Here is an 18,769-nt window from a genome sequence, read left to right as displayed (position 1 = left end):
ACAATTCACCTCAGTCACTTGGAACTAACCTTTTCCATTCTGAGGCCCACAGGAAAGATTGTGGGAGGAATTTTGAAACTAAGTCGCTCTAAAGATCTTTACAACAGTTGCTAAACTCTCTTTAAAAAACTGGGCTCCAGTTCTGTACACATCAATGTATATAACGTGTATCAATGATTGGTTTCCTTATTCCAGGAGAGGCATTCACCACTCTAGCTGTGTCCCAGAGGATCCCAAGCATGGATTCATTTTTGTAAAGAGCATCTTCATGCTCTGCATTGCAGAAATACACCAACATTTTAATCTGAGGTGCACTTACTTCCTTGTCCTTGGTCATCCTCATCATTGGGAAACAAGTCATCCAAAGGCTCTTTGGTGGAATCCGTATCTTTATCCTCCTACAGAACAACCACAAACCCAAGAAATTAAATTTAAGGCATAAAAGGACAATCCATTTAATCAGCAATGTTAAAGGAAAACCCCATATTCAGAACCTCAGAATTGACGAGAATAACATTTCTCACAGTTTTATAAAGGTCTTACATTCAAATGTATTTACACACCCTGTCCCAAAACAATACAGGACACCTTCAGAAGAGCCAGGAATAGAAATCAGGTCTCCTAAATTTCAGTCTCAATTTCGGCACACAAGAACACAGTTGCTATTCTCACAGAGGCATTAGATCTAATGAAAGTACCCAGTGAAGAGTAAACACTGCTGAATACAGAATTGACCATGGTGCTTTTTTAGTCATAGAGAGCAGTTACAGATGAACAAGGGAGAGGATTAAGGAGACCTCAATATCTGAGTACTCAGCTTCCATACAAATAACTGATTTTGCAATTGTGATCTGTAAGGTTCAAAACCTTAAAAAACCCACTTGGAAGGAAGTTAATTTCCAATAGTCTCCATCTGGAATCATATTAATTTCTGCACAATCCATCAGTATATATTGACTTTAAACATCCAAATGTATTTTACATCATTCCAAATGTACAACAGAGAAACAGATCACCCCTCAATTCCATTTCTTAAATGTGGACTCTACATAATATAAATAGTTGAAGTTCTCAGAAATGTTAAGCTCAGTAAGGAGAAGACCCAGGAGCAGAACACAGTCCTATTTTTCTGAACTCTCCATCCAACACCTTTTTCCACAGAGGAGGAAAAGCCAACTGCTGCTGCTGGCATCCAAATTCAATGGTAGCAAAGCAGGTGCACTGCAAAAATAGCAAATTGATGGGACTACATCTCAGACGGGAAGTTCATAATTTTAAGTGTGCAGATTCAACCTCATCCTGAGTCTACAGAACTGACTATTTCAAAGGCTAACAGCAGACACTGTCCATATGGTTAGTGATGATAAAGATGCTTTGCTTACTCTGACTCTATTTGCCAATTAAACTTCAAATAATAGTGCTATTTAGGCCATCTGCAGATTACAGCTTGACAGTTAGCACATCAAAATCCCAATATTCCCTCCTCCTGTCACTTTTCTGAACAGGCTTCTCAGGCAGTATTCAGCTACAAACCACAAAACTGAACTGCAAAGTTCTGCCTGCAACCAACCAAAACAACTCTCACTACTCACAATACGTTAGAAAGGATCAGTCAAGCAGCCAGTTAAGCATGACTGAACCGCATATATTTTTAACCATTATGTTGCTGAAATAATTAGTTATGAAAAACTGTTCCTTCCAAAACACAGCTGAGAAGGTCTGAACACAAAAAATGAAATTTTTCTCTACAGTGCCATCTAACTGAAGGAAACAAAACAAAAACATTTTTAAAAGGGCAAATAAATCAGATTTTTTTTTTAAGTAATAAGTTATTTCTGTAAATTAAAGTTGCATCCAATTTCTCTCTGAATCTACAGATATGTAACACAATGGGCTTGAAAATGTGTAGATGATCACAATGTCTGACAGGACAACCTGAAAAGACTACTCTTGTGTAAATTCTCAACAGATACAAAAGCTAAAAACTGATTTCACTAGATGAAAATTAAGTATTTTTCCTGCAGTCAAAATAAGCCAAGTCCCCAAGTTACTTAGGATCTCTCATAGCTTACATTCCCCACTTATTTTACCTGCTGAATTTATAGAAATGAGATTTTGAGTTGGTTCAGTTCTTCATACTTTTTAAGCTTACATGATAGTAAATGAGTATTATGGATTTTGATCCTCATGTATTTTATGATCTACAGACAGTAAAATACATACTCTTAAAATTTAAAAGAATGAACTCAGAATCATTCTGCAACCTATGTGACACTGGTACAAGGTAAGAATTTTAATGACAAGTTTATGTTGAAGGCAAAATGTTATTTCTTGCTAAATAGGCAGATTACAACACATGTAAATGTAAGGTGCTTTTTACTATACAGCTACTTACTGATGGTGAAATGTCATCATCATATTTTTTTAATTGATTCATGAATTCTAGATGTTTCTTTTCTTCCTCCAGCTGAGCCACAGACTGCTCACTTTTCTGTAGTTTCTGCTGTGTATTGGCTAGTTCATCCCGTAGCCACTGATTTTCCTGGCACAGCCGGCGAACCTGAGCACGCAGTTTCTGCTTCTCTGATTCCACTGCATTTAAGTGATTTGACAAGGCCATCATTACCTAAAAAGCAGAAGGTGTCACATGACTTACTTCCCCTAGAATCCAGTCCTATATTTAACATAAAAGCCTGACAGCTGTGAAATCTTGGTAAACATTCACATTTCTCTTCTTTGCAGATCTGTTCTCACTGTTCCTTGAAATTCTTTTACCAGTTAAAATCACAGAATAGTCTGGGTTGGGAAGGACTTTAACGATCATCTAATTCCAATCCCCCGCCATGGGCAGGGACACCTTCCACTAGACCAGGCTGATCAAACCTGGCCTTCAACACTTCCAAGAATGCAGTACCCACAACTTCTCTAGGCAAGCTGTTCCAGTGTCTCACCATCCTCACAAGGAAGAATTTCTTCCTTACATCCAATCTAAACCTACTCTCTCTCAGTTTGAAGCCATTAATGCATGTCCCATCACTACACGCCCTTGTAAAATTCCCTCTCCATCTCTCTTCTAGCCCGTTTAGGTACAGGAAGTGGCTGTAAGGTCTCCTCAGAGCCTTCTCTTCTCCAGGCTGAACTATCCCAGCTCTCTCAGCCTGCCTTCACAGGAGAGGTGCTCCAGCCCTCTGAGTATCTTCATGGCCTCCTCTGGACTTGCACCAACAGGTCCACGTCCTTCCTATGTTGGGGGTCCCAACCTAGAGGAACTTCTTATTAATTACTGTTTTCCATGATGCTATCAGAAGCTTAAATTGCTTTAGAATTCCCTGAAAATTAAATATAATCTTAAAATACATGAAAAATTGGAACTAGATTGATGAACTGGAATTAATGAACTCTTTGTTCTACTAACATGAAATGAAGCACTTTTAACTTGAAGGATCACAAAAATAACCTAAGAACTAACATGGAGTCCTAATTCAGCAGCCTCCAGACGGAGGAGGATTCATTTGCTTCCAGTTCATAAGGATGAACACCTCAGCATAACGATGATACTTCAAAGGGGCAGTTACACTACTGAGCTCTAAATGTGCCATTGATCACACAATATATATAAGCACTTTATATTACTTATAAGCTTGAGAGTGCAGACATTCAAACCCAGTCTTATTACGGACAAAAATAGAACAGCCATAAAAGCAGTCTGCTTGGGTTGGGGTTTTTTTTTGCTAAGCAAAGTTAAATGAAAAAGGAGCTTATTAAATGAAAGCCAAACACTAGCAGCATAAGATATTCTCCCTTCACTGTTTATGCAATCTCCCACTGACATATGCAGAACAGCTCCCAGGAAGCACAACTTGTAAGAGTGGACCACTGGTGAGAATACAAATCTTTTAGATCAGTTTGATGTCCCCAAGTTACTAGTATTTCATCTCCTCAATTTCATGCTTTTTTAAAAACAAATTTCCCTTTAAGTGGTTTTAAACTAAGTATTTAATGTGAAACAGATGGTGTCCTTAGCTGAAATTTCAGGTGTCAAAAAATTCATCAAGCCTTTACAAACAACTTTTTCCTATAAAGGTAAGAAAAACTCCAGGTATAATTTCCAAATTAATCCAAATCTCCAGACTTCAGCACCCACCTATTTACATATTTACATATCCAGCATTTTAAATTACGTGGTCTATTCAAACAGTGGCATTTGTAACATCAGAAAGAACATTTAGGAAAGTTGTGGTAATAAGGTCAACATATTCAAACATCAAACAAGCTACAATGGCAAACTAAATCTTTTGTAATCTTACTTTAGAATTAACTGAAAGGAAAGTCTGATCACTTCTTCAGCAAAGTTAGTTTCATTTTCATGGAAATAACACTTATGTCACCAGACCTACATGCATATCACAAAAAATCTATAACGTATTTCCATTTCTCAATTTAAATAAACAACAAAAAAAAATTACTACATTGTTACAACCAAGCTGCAGGAAGAGTAGCCTTATTGAGTCTGAGAGCAGTAGTTTGAAGTGTAATTGGTTTCCTAACAAAGGCAGCAATGAAGCCTTCTCGGCTCCTCCCCATCACAGTTCACAAAGCACCAGGTGAAGCAAACAAGGCAGGAATATCTGCAGCTGAGGCTGCTGAATGTGACAGAGCCAAGAATCAGAATCAGCTTTTCAGAGTCCCAATACCATGTCAAAGTTAGGAAAGAGAAGTTTTTAATTCACTCACAGATCTTCTACAAACAACCATTAAAGGTAACTCGACTATTGCAATTTTATTCCATGTATCTTCTAGTATTTCCTCCCAATATGAGGGATCACAGCTTGTATAACATAACAAGGCCTGACAGTCTGTACCATAATGTCCAGGGCTTCTAAGTTCCCATGTCTGGTAACCCATATTTCATTCTCTCAGTCTCAATTCACCACGATCCGATGCACACAGCTTCCAGATCACCAAGCAATAATAGCTCAATTCAGATGAGAAGCCTCAGCACAGTTATAGACCAATATGAAGCCTATATTCTATATTAATATAGCCTATTAGTATTCTCTATTAATATAGAACCAACTCACTGGCATTTTCAACTCATTTGTGAGCACTCTGCCATTTTACACTGGTGACTGTCACATCACATTGTTTCAGGTTTTTGATCTAGTATAAAATACCCTAAAGTTGTACTGTAAACATAGTCCTGACAGCCCAACTAAGCATGCATCTTTTCACTCATCTTCTGCACAAGATACCTTCCTTAACTAGGAGAGTTCCCTGAAATTAGCTCAGAGTCCTTTCTCTAATGCACCATGGAAAGCTGTTCAGATTCTGCACTCAATTCTTAACTTTTGAAATGTTTTAGATTCAATTCTGGTTTAGTAAAATTTTAATAAGCATTAGAGATTCTTAAGCTCTAGGAGCAGCATGAGTTACTATAAGGAATCTCAGAATCAAGGGAATATAAACACAGAATTTAAGGTTGTGTCAGAGCTCAAAGGCTGGAGCAAATTCATTTATGTGTGTGGAAGTACGTGTGAGACCTTCCTATGCAATAATTTAGAGTTAACATGCCACTGCTCAGTTCTTGAGCTGCTCGAACATTACCTGCCTAATGCTGTGGAAAAGTCCAAACAGAAAATATAACTGTCTCACTGACATAAAGAGGAGCTCAGTTAATAGAGGAGCTCAGTTAATAGCTTCAGTGCTTTAACACTGAATGCACAATTAGTTCAGTAACACGGCAAGACAAACAGTAAGTACCCCTATTAATTACAGCAGTCTTCCTTAACATACAAGAAAAATGTAAATGCCCCAGCACTTTACTAATACCCAGTAAGGCAAATGCAAATCCTCAAAGCCTGAAAAGCTCTATTTTTACTGCAATTTTACCTGTGCTTCACTAAGGCCAAGCTCCAGCATTTCCAGTGACTTTCGAATCATGTTTGATTTTTCTTCAACCAGATTAGTTTCATCATCTTTCTTCAAACATTTCAGTGTTTCAAGTAAGCTCTGTAAAATTGAATTGTGTTCATTCTTCAGTGCCTCTAGTCCATTGATCACTTGCTTAGTTTTGGCAATGATTTCATCTTGAGTAAGCTTCTCCAACTTCTCTTCCTTTAAATACACCATTGTGGACATGTTTTCATACATTCTGAAATGGAAGAGTACGATAGTTAATACAAAAGTAAAAATAAAACAAGTAATTCTCTCTTAATGAATGAAGTTTTCTTTTAAGAAGTCATTTAAACATACAAATGTGAAATGTATATTCGAATGCAATTATATTTGTGCACAACTTTTACAATGTTTTAAGTTCTGGGTTTGAACACTGTTTCAAGTTTTCCAGTTTCTACTTCCAGACTTAATATTAACACTCATTCATGAATCAGACAACATCAGATAATAAAATACAGACTACAGCATTGCAGAAAAATTTCTAAGGAGCACTGAAGAACAGGGCTGCATCTCCAGGATTCTAGTTTGTGCAAAAACTGGTACGAAAGTAGCTGGTGTATAAAATAGACACTATAATAAATATAGCTAACTGCAGAAGCTGCTGATCTAGAACTCTAAAAATAACCACAAAATAGAGCTTGAAGAATTTGAAGAAATACCATCCAGCCTTCTAAAAGGGTTGATCAATCAATTATGAGAAAAAAGTCATCCTTTTCCAGTAAAAAGAAAACACCATCTTCATCCTTTCCCAAGGCTACAAAAACTGTTATGACTACATATTTTCCCCCTAAGACTATTTTACATTCATTATTGTAACTCTACAGCTACACACAGACATTCAATTGCCTTGGTCTAGATGCAGGTGTTTTGATCAAGATGCAACAGCTGCCTCATGCTGGAAAAAGCAGTTTGTGTAACACAACCCTTGCAAGAAGCATTTCACTGGTGCTATTTTGTCAGTATCTTGTGTCCTACATTAAGGATAGCAAATTTCTGAATGTTTGTCAACATCTCTACGAAATGCAAATGAAGATCCAAAAAAGTTTAGAAACTCAGGAAACTTATCCCACGTCCTGTTACTGAAGTGACAAACAGGTTTGCGCAAATAATTTGACCTTTTTTAAATGTCATCAGAAAAATGTTCTATAATGAAAATAACGAGAACTGAGAAATTACTCCTTTACACTTAATATATTTATATCTCTGAGTGAACCAGGAAGTATAAATTACAATGAAATAGGAAAGATTTTTCAAGAGCAATAAATTATCACATCTATGTGAAGACACTTGGAGAAGCATTGATAAACTAACATTTAATGTTAATTAAACTGTATTAAAACAGAAACAAGTGTAGTTTTAGAAGAAAAAAAATTACATCCACTTAAATATTGAATTAAAACTGCTATAAGGAACATGCAATATGCACATCATGACAACAGCCAGAAGATGTGCTCTTATACACTTGTATTACTTTAAAAATAAAAGACTGTTCCTTCTGTTCATATGTACTCAAATTACCCTCTCTGCTATGATCTCCTGCAATGAAATACCCAAAAGGCACAGATTCATTTGTTACACAAAAAAAAAAAGTTGTACACGACACTGGTTTATTTTGTAATAATCAACTGTCTCAAAACACAGTTACTCTGGGGAAGCAGTGAATTTAGTTTTACCCCAGTTCAAGAACTTCATATTCACATATTAATTAATATGGAGCATATAAATCTGTATAAAACAGCTAATCTAGCATGACATAAGAAATTAACTCATGAAAACCTGATGAAGAGAAGGATTTTTACACATTTCTCATTTATAACCTGAGAACTATTACCCAGAACGCTTAAAAGCACAGTTTTAAAGCACATACTCTCTGAAGTTGTGAAGAATAATTAACTGCAATTTAATGGGAGCCAAATTTGTAAATAAATGCTTCTAACACCCACAATCATATAAGAAATTGTTATCCATTACATTAACTTCAGCATACAGCTCAACCTTAATTACTGTTGGTAATTTCACACCTGAATGCAAAGAACCAAACCTTTGATTATAAGGAAATAAAACCAGCAGAGAATATTTAATGAAGTGACCATCTGTTTGTCCCATGTGAACAGCTCCTTCTGCATGCCTGAGTATTATGCCATTCTACAGCAAAGATGAAAAGCAGGTGTATCCATGTATGGCTGTAATGCATGTATAGATGCCATTTTTTTAAAAAATTACATATTTTAAACACCACAGTAGAAATAAAATGAATTCTAAGGGGTGAATACTGATAAATTAGCACCCACTCCCTGTTACAGAAAACCCAGAAACTCACACCAAGAAGTACATTAGGCCTTGCAATGGCCATGTCTTCATAAAAAAAGAATGAAGTAGCCTGGAAAGCAAGCACCTGTGTGACACACGAAATCCAGCCTAAACACACATCTGTGTGCACAGTTACAGCTAAGCTGTGAAACCAGGACACTGATTTGTTACCGTAAGGAAAAAAAGGTTGTCAGATCAGGTCCACAGCCCTGGCTAAATACACTGAAGTAGCAATTAAGGATGGCTAAGCCAGCACAGCAGCTTTTGAAGAGAGGAAAAGCAGGTTTAAACCCAATGGGGCAAAAACATACTTAAAAGCATCCCAGCAGCAGACCTGCTTTACTAATACGTGCTGTCTAAATCCGGTGAGCCAGATTTTTTTAGCCACCTCATTCCAAACCAAATGCAGCTAAAAGCTTCCACTGCCTCAGCAAACCATGCTGTAGCTGGAGTCAAGCCAAAAGCTGCATCAAGACACAGACTGACCTGATGGTCCATGCAGCCTGGAGAACAATTCTCAAGTGTTCTGTGGTTAGAACTGTTACAATCCCGATCTCTCCTGCTCACACAAATACAACTTTTGGCATAGGTTTTGTAGGGTGTCTGTTTAAATGACCTCTGCATAAAACACTACAGAAAATTTGGACAACGCTGTTCAGCATTTCATAGATTGTGTTTGGGAGAATAATTTAGAAAACAGGAGCATAACAAACGTGTAATTTGTCATGCTATCAGATCTGATTCTTTGTAGGAGTAAAATGAATAAATATCCTTTAAGAGCAGCGTGAAGGTGTGATGCTATTTCCATTATTTTTTTAATATATTTTACAAAAGATAATTACCTATTCACCAAGCAACATATGTTAATACATAATCATACTATTAGATTTGCATACCCCAAGGCAGCAAACCCCATACAGGAAGCCAACAAATTTAAGTTTGTATGTAGGATGCATACAGAGGAAAAGAGACAAAACGTACCCTGCCTTCCTATTGTCACTTTTCAAAAAATGTTAACTCTTTCTTCCTATACTTTTTCCCTAGAGAAGAAAAAGGGCACAGGCAAAGGCTTCTTAAGCTCCTGTCAGTTTTATCCTGACACTGAAAATTTTACCTGTTATAAGACAGGAATTATAGATTAAAGTACTATTTTTTAACTCAGTGTACAATTGAAAACAAAACAAAGAATTAAGATGCAGAAAAGTTTATTTGGAAAACATAATTTTGGACGAGAAAAAAAATGTAATGTAGCCAGAGTTACAAACTCACCTGGTGGCTTAAGAAATTCACATCTCTTATTAAGTATGTGCCTACATGAATCTTGAGTATTACATTCCTTGTTTGTTTTTTACAATACAGACTTTACTGAAGTACAAAAGTAACTTAGTGCTTTCCAACACTTTTTTTAAAAAAATCAAGCCACCTTCTTAAACCACATAAAAATTAAATAACTTTGACAGATCAACATAAAAAGCCCTGCAATGACACCAACTAAAGAGGTTTCCACAAAATTTTGCAACATAAACTCAAATCAAAGAAATGGATTGAGAACAGCGAGAATATGAACAAAAGAAAGCATAAAGGAAGCAGAGCCAAGCCTCCTGTCTTTCAGTCGTGTAACCACTGGGATAATCCCATCATATACAAACGACTTAAGTGGCTGTTATCTTTAATCAGTTTAAGTATTTTGTTATTCATAAAACTTTCAAAACAACTGCACTAATAATGCTTACATCACAATTTGTGTCTAAATTCTCCTACAGACATACACACATCACAACTAGCTACTTAAGCTTTTCAACTCATATTTAAGGATCTCTTAAACATAAATAGCTTTTCCTACTCAGCTACTTTTAAGGAAGTGTCATTTTCCTGCAGATCACCTCAAAATATTCTTGGGCCAAAACACAAACATATGAATCCCTCTTTGCGTAGGAAAACCTATCAAGGAAGAATTTTATTCTAAAAAACCTACAAGATTTTTTTTCCTTGACTAAAGATTAGCACAGATCCGAAAGAAAAATAAACAAAACCATACCAGTTTGGGGTTTTTTCCTTGTGATGAATCCCTAAGGATTCCCTCTCTCTGTATTGATATTTTCATTATTTAATAGGTTTCAAGTACTAAAAGCTTGGGAGATAAATTTTTAATGTATCTAGTGTCTGATCATTATTGCTTCAAAACACAATTAAAAACAACTAAATTTAAAAACCCCCGAAGTCTAAACTGCTGTGTCAAGCCAAATTCTCCCTTGACTTTATCCACTGAATATACAGCTAGCAAGCAGCATAGCTGAAAATTACAGAATAATGTGTTTGCATAAAAGAAAATCATCTTTGTAACACTAAAAGCTGCTACAAGACTGTCTCAAGCCATACCACTCATCTACGTGCACTGCAAATTCCACACAGTTACAGTATATACTGATTTGAGCTTTTTGTATCTCTAGTATGTACCTATCAGGTCTCTGTTTTGTAACAATAATCAGTCTTTTCAGGGCTTTTAACCCTAATTTCACTCTTAGTTCCCCCTTAATTAAATGGCAAGGCTCAGCATCCTACATCTGCCATGTGCTTGCTTCAGTTCTGTATGAGCTGCAAATTACAAATCATTAATTCCCTGCTCAGACCAAGAACACGTCTCATTACATCACGGAATGCACCATCTTCAAATACTACAGAGCTGCTTTAACTGCTAATCTTCATAATGTGGAAAACTGCCTTCTCAAACAATCCTCAAAACATCACAGGCCTTGCAAGCACAAAAAGAAAATCACCAACAAAGGCAGGAGATGAAAAACAGTCTGTGGAGGGACTGAGTTGTGTGTCAAACACTGCATTAACTGCACTCTTCCCTAAAGCAACTCAGCCAAATGCAGAAACGACAAGGATGAATCACCCACAGATGCCTTTCATACATTTAGAAAGGTATTTGTCAAATGACTCGGATAACAAACACTCTGGTTTGAATATATTTGTTATCGTTTACAATCAGAAATCTCCAAGTCTGAAGGAACAATGATCACTTTCTTTTTTTTTAATATAAGATGTTAATTTCTCTTTCTCTGTGAGCCTATTTCTGCCATCACAAGTCACATTCCCATACGTAAGGAAATTTATAATCTTTCTCTCTTTTGTTTGATTTGCCTTTATTTTATTCCAATACATTATCTCTAACCCCCCAAAAGAATAAAAGTAGCTTTTTCCTCTTGACATACTCAGGATTGTAGCTTTACTGCCAGTGCTATCCATCCATCACTCTTTTCATCATCTATATCTGAATCGACATAGAATAGAAAATCTGGAACTGCACCTGCAAACAGTGTCCTGTTGGAGGTCAGACTGAAGGCACACGCACTGACCCAGTTCTATAAACAGAATACTGCTGCACTTCTGCACTGCCTCAGGTTTCCAAATATGTATTCTCAGAAAGCACCCTCACAATTTAGCACTCAGGTAACACACATCAAAAACCACTCAGAGAGGACAATTAGCAGCACATCCTGGAGGCTGTGAATCACTGACCAGAGGCAGGTAAGAAGATGGAGCTGCTCATGACTAGCAACCAACATGAAGCTACAGAGCAACTGCCCCTCTACCAAGGGGAGTCACTTTTTTCTACCAACTTCCTACTAACAAGTACCTGAATTTTAAAAAAATCTTACTGTGCTCTTTCTGTCAGCCTTCAACTCTGAGCTAATACTGAATGCAGAAGTCTGACCTACTACTTGATTTAAAATGAAGGTATGCAAGGTAAATACTATTAAAAAGACATTTGTAGTCCTTTAATGTTAACAGCACATATTCCAGGAAAAGCTTAGAATCACATTCATAATTTGACCCATAACCCTTACCACCACAAGATGTTTGTGCTCGTAGGCAAACTGGACACTCATTCATAACTTGCAAAGTTTTAGCATTTATAAAGTTAAGTCCACCAATTTCTGAAGAAATGCCCAGTAAGCAGAGGACAGCTTGACTAAAAAGTGTAAAACACCAGAAAACTTCAATGCAGGCAGAGATTTCCACCAGACTGACATGGGTGTTGCTTTTCTGTCAAGACTGCCAGCAGCAGCCTACTCTCCACATGGCATCAGTGGGAAGAGGCTGCACCACAACAGCATCCATCTCTGAAAAACACTGTCAGGCTCTGGGAAACCCCAATGGTTATCAATAAGCCAATGCACTGCATTAAACTATGTTTAAGTGAAGAGGATTATGCACTTGTTTAGCTGAAGAACATAAGCCACTGTGTCTACCTTGATAAATCCTGGAATCTTCTAACGTTGGAGCCTGCCACAGAAAAAAAAAATCATACCTTTCAGGGGACATCTTGGGATTCTTTGGAAGATGAAAAAATTATTAAGGAGAAAAGCAGGCTAACAAACTATATTTGCTAAAAAAAGAGATGATAGCAAAAATAGCTCCTATAAAACCCTTAGCAAGGGGGATGCTGACAATTCTCTTTGAGAAAGCACAAGTTAAGATGATTTGCACTGCTGAGAAAGTACAAGCTATGAAGATTTGCTCTGCTGCAGAGTCCTTTTATTTAGATTTCTATAGCTACTTTAACACTAGTGAAGCATATACTGTTTCTTAGCAATTGTATCTGGACTCTTACAGATAAATAACACTATTTTGAAATCAATACTTTTGCACATTTCAAGGATAACAGATAAAAACCCTTGAGAGTAATTTCAGCCCTCAGCCTGCCTTCTTTTGTAGCAAACTATTTTCATTAAAATTACTTCCTGCTGAAATGGTTAATTCAGAAAAAAATCCTCACACAGTATTAAAGCAGTCAGTGACATAAAAGCGTTCCATAACTACACAGATTATTCTCCCTCTTAAAGAAAAGATTATGGTGTCAATCCCTTGACAGTACTGCACTGAATAAACACTAGCTACTAGCTGGCATTGCAATTATCATGATACAGCAAATCTGTATCCTTTTAACTGCAGACAAGCCAGATGACTTGTCAATCTATTTCTAAAATCTCTTTTAGATTAAAGCATATATGGAATTCCCTAATGCTGCAGGCCAAATCCCACCTTGCTCCTCCTGCTCACATACTGCAGCAGACAGAGACCTGCACACGATGTGACTACCCCCACTATTTGTGTAAAACAGATCAAGGGAAAGTATCCTCTTTCTGGCATATCCCACCAACTACATTTTACCTTTCTGAAGGCCTAAAAACAGATAGTTACTAAAACACAGAATAGTAACATGTCCTAAAATCAGCGTAGATTGTCTTTCTCTGAAAGGTGTCATCTGTTTAGATCCTACAATCAGTCCACATGTACCATAAGCAAGTAAAATGAACAAATTTATTCTCTGTATACATTCCCAAGCCCTTCTAACATCTCAGGTTTCAAATAAAGCTGGGTGTATATTAAGATCCTTCCATGCATTTGTTGTCACATCAAAGATTACTCTTCGTCAAAGCTGAAGCAAGCGCACAAGGAATCTGACAGGCGTGTGTGTGTCTAAGGCAGTTTAGTAGACACAGTCAGGAGTCCAGAGCAACTGCACTAAAAGCCACACTTTCAAGAAGGTACACCTGATCAACTCTTTTGTTAATTGAAGTTACTATCCTCTGTTACAGGCTGGTGGTACATAACTTCCTTACTCAAAATCTGAAACAACATAACCTACCCCTAAGACCTGTGGCAAGATCTAAACCCCATTCTTTTCCAGAGTTAAAAAAACCAACTACAAACCTCTTTCACTGTTTGGCAGTGTTGGGCAAAGACCTCTACTGCTGATTTTTAAGATTTTAGTTATGTCCATGCAATCTCTGAACATGCACAGGCTGCAAATCGCAAGGTCTCTGAGCCCTTGGAGCAAGGGAGTTGCCTCCTTTCTGTACCACTGCTGTGTCAACAGCAAACAGCGTCTGTTGGGCTCCTTCAAAGCAAGCACTTCCTTAGTTTCTGCAAGGACAAACAAACACTTCCAAGCTGCCACCAATGGACCTCGAGAAAGCAGAGCTTTCTGCCTTCCCTAACACGCTGACAACATACCAGTCTGGGCCACAGAGGATTTGCCTTCTGATTATGACAAAAACACCCACCTCACTGGATCATTTTAACAAAATGACAGTGACTGTATTAAGAGTAGTTACATAAAAACAGAATAAACATATTTAAATGCAGCAGAAGGCAGAAGTTTAATCAGTTAAAAAGCAATTACATTTACCTTTAGTTATTAAAAAGGCTTGTCACAAGAATCAAAGACACATCAGGAAAAATCAAGGCTAATTGTTCAAAAAATTGTATTGTAGTTTAGTATTTTGTAGTTACAAAGACATGCTTCATAAATTATGTACGTTAAGTGGATTGAAGGAAAATTGACTGTATTTTTAAAAAAATACTGTCAAGACAGTTTGTGCTACAAATCCATCATCATTATCAAATTCCACAGTTTTTCCCTCGATATTCCATGAATCTACATCTCTTTCTGTGTGGAAATGGCACTTGGCTCTTCATGGACTTGCCAACTCATGCAACCATGTCTTCAGTGAAGTGTCTTGGTAAGACTGATTCTACCTAGTGAGAGAGTCTGAGCCTGGGACAGAGGGGTACAGTAAAACCAAAAGCGTTTTCAAAGCGAATTTTAAGCTGTCAGTAGTGTAGACAAAACATTTTTTGAGCTTGCCTCTAGTCCTTTCATTTTGCAGTGTTATTTTTGGACAAGAACTGCTTTATTGACTAATGAAAGTAAGCATCCATTTACGTTATCTATTTATCTAAGCTCTAAATAGCACTTAGGTAAAAGCACAGGAATGTTCCCATCAAATCAGACTTCCATAATACATTAAAAACTCCATCAGCTACCACTTACTAACATCAGATCCATAATCTTAACCAAATCTACTTTTAATAGCATACCTAAAAACATCTAAAAAATGCATTCAGGAAGGGCAGAGAGGGCCACATCTTGTCTTGTATCATTGGAATTATGTGGAAAACTCTGCTGACAATTTACTGTGAGTACAGATTACGTTGCTTTTACATGCTTGAGGACGTCAAAGAGAAGGGTTATTTGAACTGAAAGAAGAAAACCAGCAATTTCTTCTGCAGACATAAAAGGAACTTCCACTAACGTTGTTTCAGCACACACTAGCCTTTAGGTTTAACAAGTCCTTAAATCTGGTTTTGAAGCTATCTAATAGTTTACATTTTAAGATGCATAAACTGTGTAGGGTCTTCCTTTGAGCTTTAGGAAAAACAGCTTCCTCTGCTTATCCTGCTATCAAAAAAAAGAAATACAAAACCACTAACCTAATTCTTACGAAATTACTACAGAAAAAGTTTCACAATTAAATTGTTCAGGCATTAATATTAAGAAGAAATGAATGCTATCCCATAAAATATTACATCAAATTGATACTTTTGATGGCAATCACCAATTATCAGACTAATTTTTTCTATACCTTACATACTTAATTTCATAGAAAGCACAGAAAATGATGCAATCATCTAGAAAAAGAACCTCGTATCACTCACTGTTTCTTACCTACTACTGCAGAGAGCTGATTTGGAAATAACTTCCTTTTAAGTACTCCATAATCTGCAGGTCTTACTCAGATGCTCTGAACTTTACTGGGCCAGGATGTACAGCAGGCCCTAACCCAGCATTTTACAAATGCACCTTAACATTGTGTGCACTCACACCTGAGGACCAAACCATAATTCCAGCCCCCTCTCCAGTGATCTTTCACATTCGTGATTTATCTTAGCTAGTGCTGGGCAATGGGTGACCCTTTGGGACTCCTGAAATCCTTGCTGTGGTAACACCACTAGTGTGGCAGTTCCCACCATCCTGCTGCAGCACAACACTCTTCTGGTGGACTGACACAGAACAAGAGCACACACTAACTGGAAAATAAACACAAAAGAAGTTTAAAGTTACGTTTTAGTGCTATTTGTTAAACCATCTCACTTGGATGAACACGTTTTGAAAGCATCCTCCTCCAAAGGATGGCAGAACAGTGGCTTCCTAAAACAGCTGTGCCATTAAAAGCACCATATCATGTGCTGGCATGTATTGCTTCATGTGCAGCCAGACTACAGGCTGAGAGAAAAAAAAGGAAAAGAAAAAAAAAGCCAGTGAGCATATTTTCAGGCCATTTGTTATCATAACAAACGGGTGGGGATCAAAATTCAATGGCCACACAAATTACCAGCAGTCACTGTAACTCAAACCCCACTGACTGCTGCTTTCAAAACTGTGCCGTGCATCTTTGCTTCCCACCTGCATTCTGCACACACTCCAAACTCAAGAAATTTTTCCTTAAGTTAAATGATGTATTTTAACAACAATAATTTAAGCGTCTGCTAAAATCAACATGCAGAATATAATCTTTACTTAAAAGTACTGGGAGAGATATTTCTACTAACTGAATAAAAAATATTTAAAAGCAAAGTAATTGATTCATTAATCTTCCTTTATCTCTTTTCTGAACAATGGAAAGGAGATGTAATTAAGTAACATCAAATTACTCTGATTCAAAGTCACCCTGTGGTGCCTCTTGTCTTTCCATAAGGTATAGAATGGACAACCAATTAAAAAATAATGACAAAATCTGGCTATGACATCTATTAGTACCATAACAAAACATTGCATGTCATCTCTGCACTATTTCTTAAGACTTTGGGAATGCCAACCAAGGACCAGTATCCTGCATTCCAGAATGCTCCCAGACCAGAATCTTATGAAGCAGTTTTATCACATCCTCTCTGTTAAACATAATTCTGCCTTACAATAGGCACAGTGATCAGGTTAGCACATCAAACCCTTCCAATATATATTACTCCTCAAAAATAACATGTTTTCCTGAGGATTCATTCATTCGTACCTCTAGCAAGACTTCTGGGTCACTATCATTTATGCCTAACACACTTCCAAACATCATCATAACTCCTGCACCCCTCTGTGTTTCAGTACAGTAACAGTCATTATACTGAATGCAACTGGGCTACTACATCCAAGGAAACTGTAAATATAAACAACAGCACATTCTTGTATCTTCCACACATTATTGCCTTCTATGTACAGAGGAATTTAGAGTCAGAAATGGCCATTGAGTCATCTGGTCTGGCTTCGTGCAAACACCAAACCATGAGCATTTGTTCACTCACCAAGGCTATGGCCAGAGATAATAACCTGGTGATGCTCCTCATCCAGCCATACATTTCACTCACATCCCCCATCATCCCAGCACAAGCACTCCTGTCCATAATAAATCAAAAACAAGATTTTTGTGCCTTTTACTGGATTATTTTTCAGTCAGAAATGAGGGGACAGAAAAGGAAAAGGTCCAGGACACAAACACTCAAAATACACCTATTTCCCCAGGCTGCCAAGCAGTGAGATGTGCTGGTAGAACACGGACATGGAACAAGCTGCAGGCCTGTGGAACTATATAAACCAGCTCTGAAAGAGAAGAACAGCTCAATTATATCCTTAGAGATCAATTATATACTCCTATTCTGTGAGCAGAAGCATTTTAGGAGGTTGTAGTCCTCCTCCCAGCTCAAGCCTATAACCTCTCCTATACCCTCACAGATGACCATCCCACTAGTTGCATTAAAATGACTACACACTGCCAAGCTCTGCACTGAGGGGCAGGGAGGAATCCCACATCTTTAATCAACCCTTCTCCCTCCAAACACACACTAAATATGATTGGGAGCAGGGAGCAAGGAGGAACATCCAGTTTAAGCACACAAACAAATGAAACATTAAAGGCGGGGGTACAGTAAAACCCACACCTGCTGAAGACAGGAGGGATGACAGGTAACAGCAGCCTCTCTGAAATGGAAGCTGCCCAGACCAGAAGAGAAAGACAGAACCACGACTTCCCTATGCTATTCACCCATTGTTTGATAAAGGAACATCCACAAAAGCACTTAATCTTAAAAAACACTATTCTATTCAGGAAAAAAATAAACCACCCCAACACAACTGTGCTCCTCCCCTGCCAGTCCCTAATCTGTATGACATGGTTTGCAAATCATTCAGCTACTGTCAGCTGGAAGGAGCAAACTCAAGATACAGGAGGAATGCAGTTACTGCAATCCCTTACTCAAAGCTTCAAACCACCACGCTCTGCACTGTGGAGGGGCACACGTACAAATAATACCACCTTGCCAGCAATCTTAATTTTTTGTTAACGTTTAACTACTTAACTACTACACACAAACACTGATAAGAATTAAGATAAACAGTTATCTGATAATTCTGAGAAATGTAAGTATTGTCCTTTAAAAAGACTAACTTGTAGATACAACTTTTTAAGTAGTACCAAAAAGTTGGTTTACAACAGACATTTCTTGAACTTCTGAATATTAATAAGTGCAACATTAACTTTTCAAATGGTTTGTCGGGGTACATCACACAGTAAGTTGAGTATAATTAGCCACACCCCAACCCTACAGATATGTAAGGAAGCCTGCACTACCTACTAGACTGGTTACATCCTTTGCTCTAGTCACT

At 37.4% G+C, this 18,769-nt stretch overlaps 1 protein-coding gene across 8 annotated transcripts in view; it reads right to left on the bottom strand.

Moving 5' to 3' along the window:
* KLC1 (kinesin light chain 1) overlaps window positions 1–18,769 on the bottom strand; it is a 66,540-nt gene that overhangs the window by 21,462 nt on the left and 26,309 nt on the right. For all 8 annotated transcript variants that reach the window (XM_064659292.1, XM_064659299.1, XM_064659293.1 and 5 more), the window contains exons 2-4: window positions 5,890–6,151; window positions 2,396–2,626; window positions 320–398 (exon numbers count right to left, since the gene is read on the bottom strand). In XM_064659292.1, coding sequence (XP_064515362.1) covers window positions 320–398; window positions 2,396–2,626; window positions 5,890–6,150 — 571 coding nt within the window. In that variant the 5' untranslated portion in view covers window position 6,151. The remainder of the gene's footprint in view (window positions 1–319; window positions 399–2,395; window positions 2,627–5,889; window positions 6,152–18,769) is intronic.

This window comes from Pseudopipra pipra, chromosome 6 (assembly GCF_036250125.1).
Source record: "Pseudopipra pipra isolate bDixPip1 chromosome 6, bDixPip1.hap1, whole genome shotgun sequence".
NCBI classification, from domain to species: Eukaryota; Metazoa; Chordata; class Aves; order Passeriformes; family Pipridae; genus Pseudopipra; species Pseudopipra pipra.
Note: the sequence above shows the minus strand (reverse complement) of the source record. Positions and strands in the feature narration are given on the sequence as shown.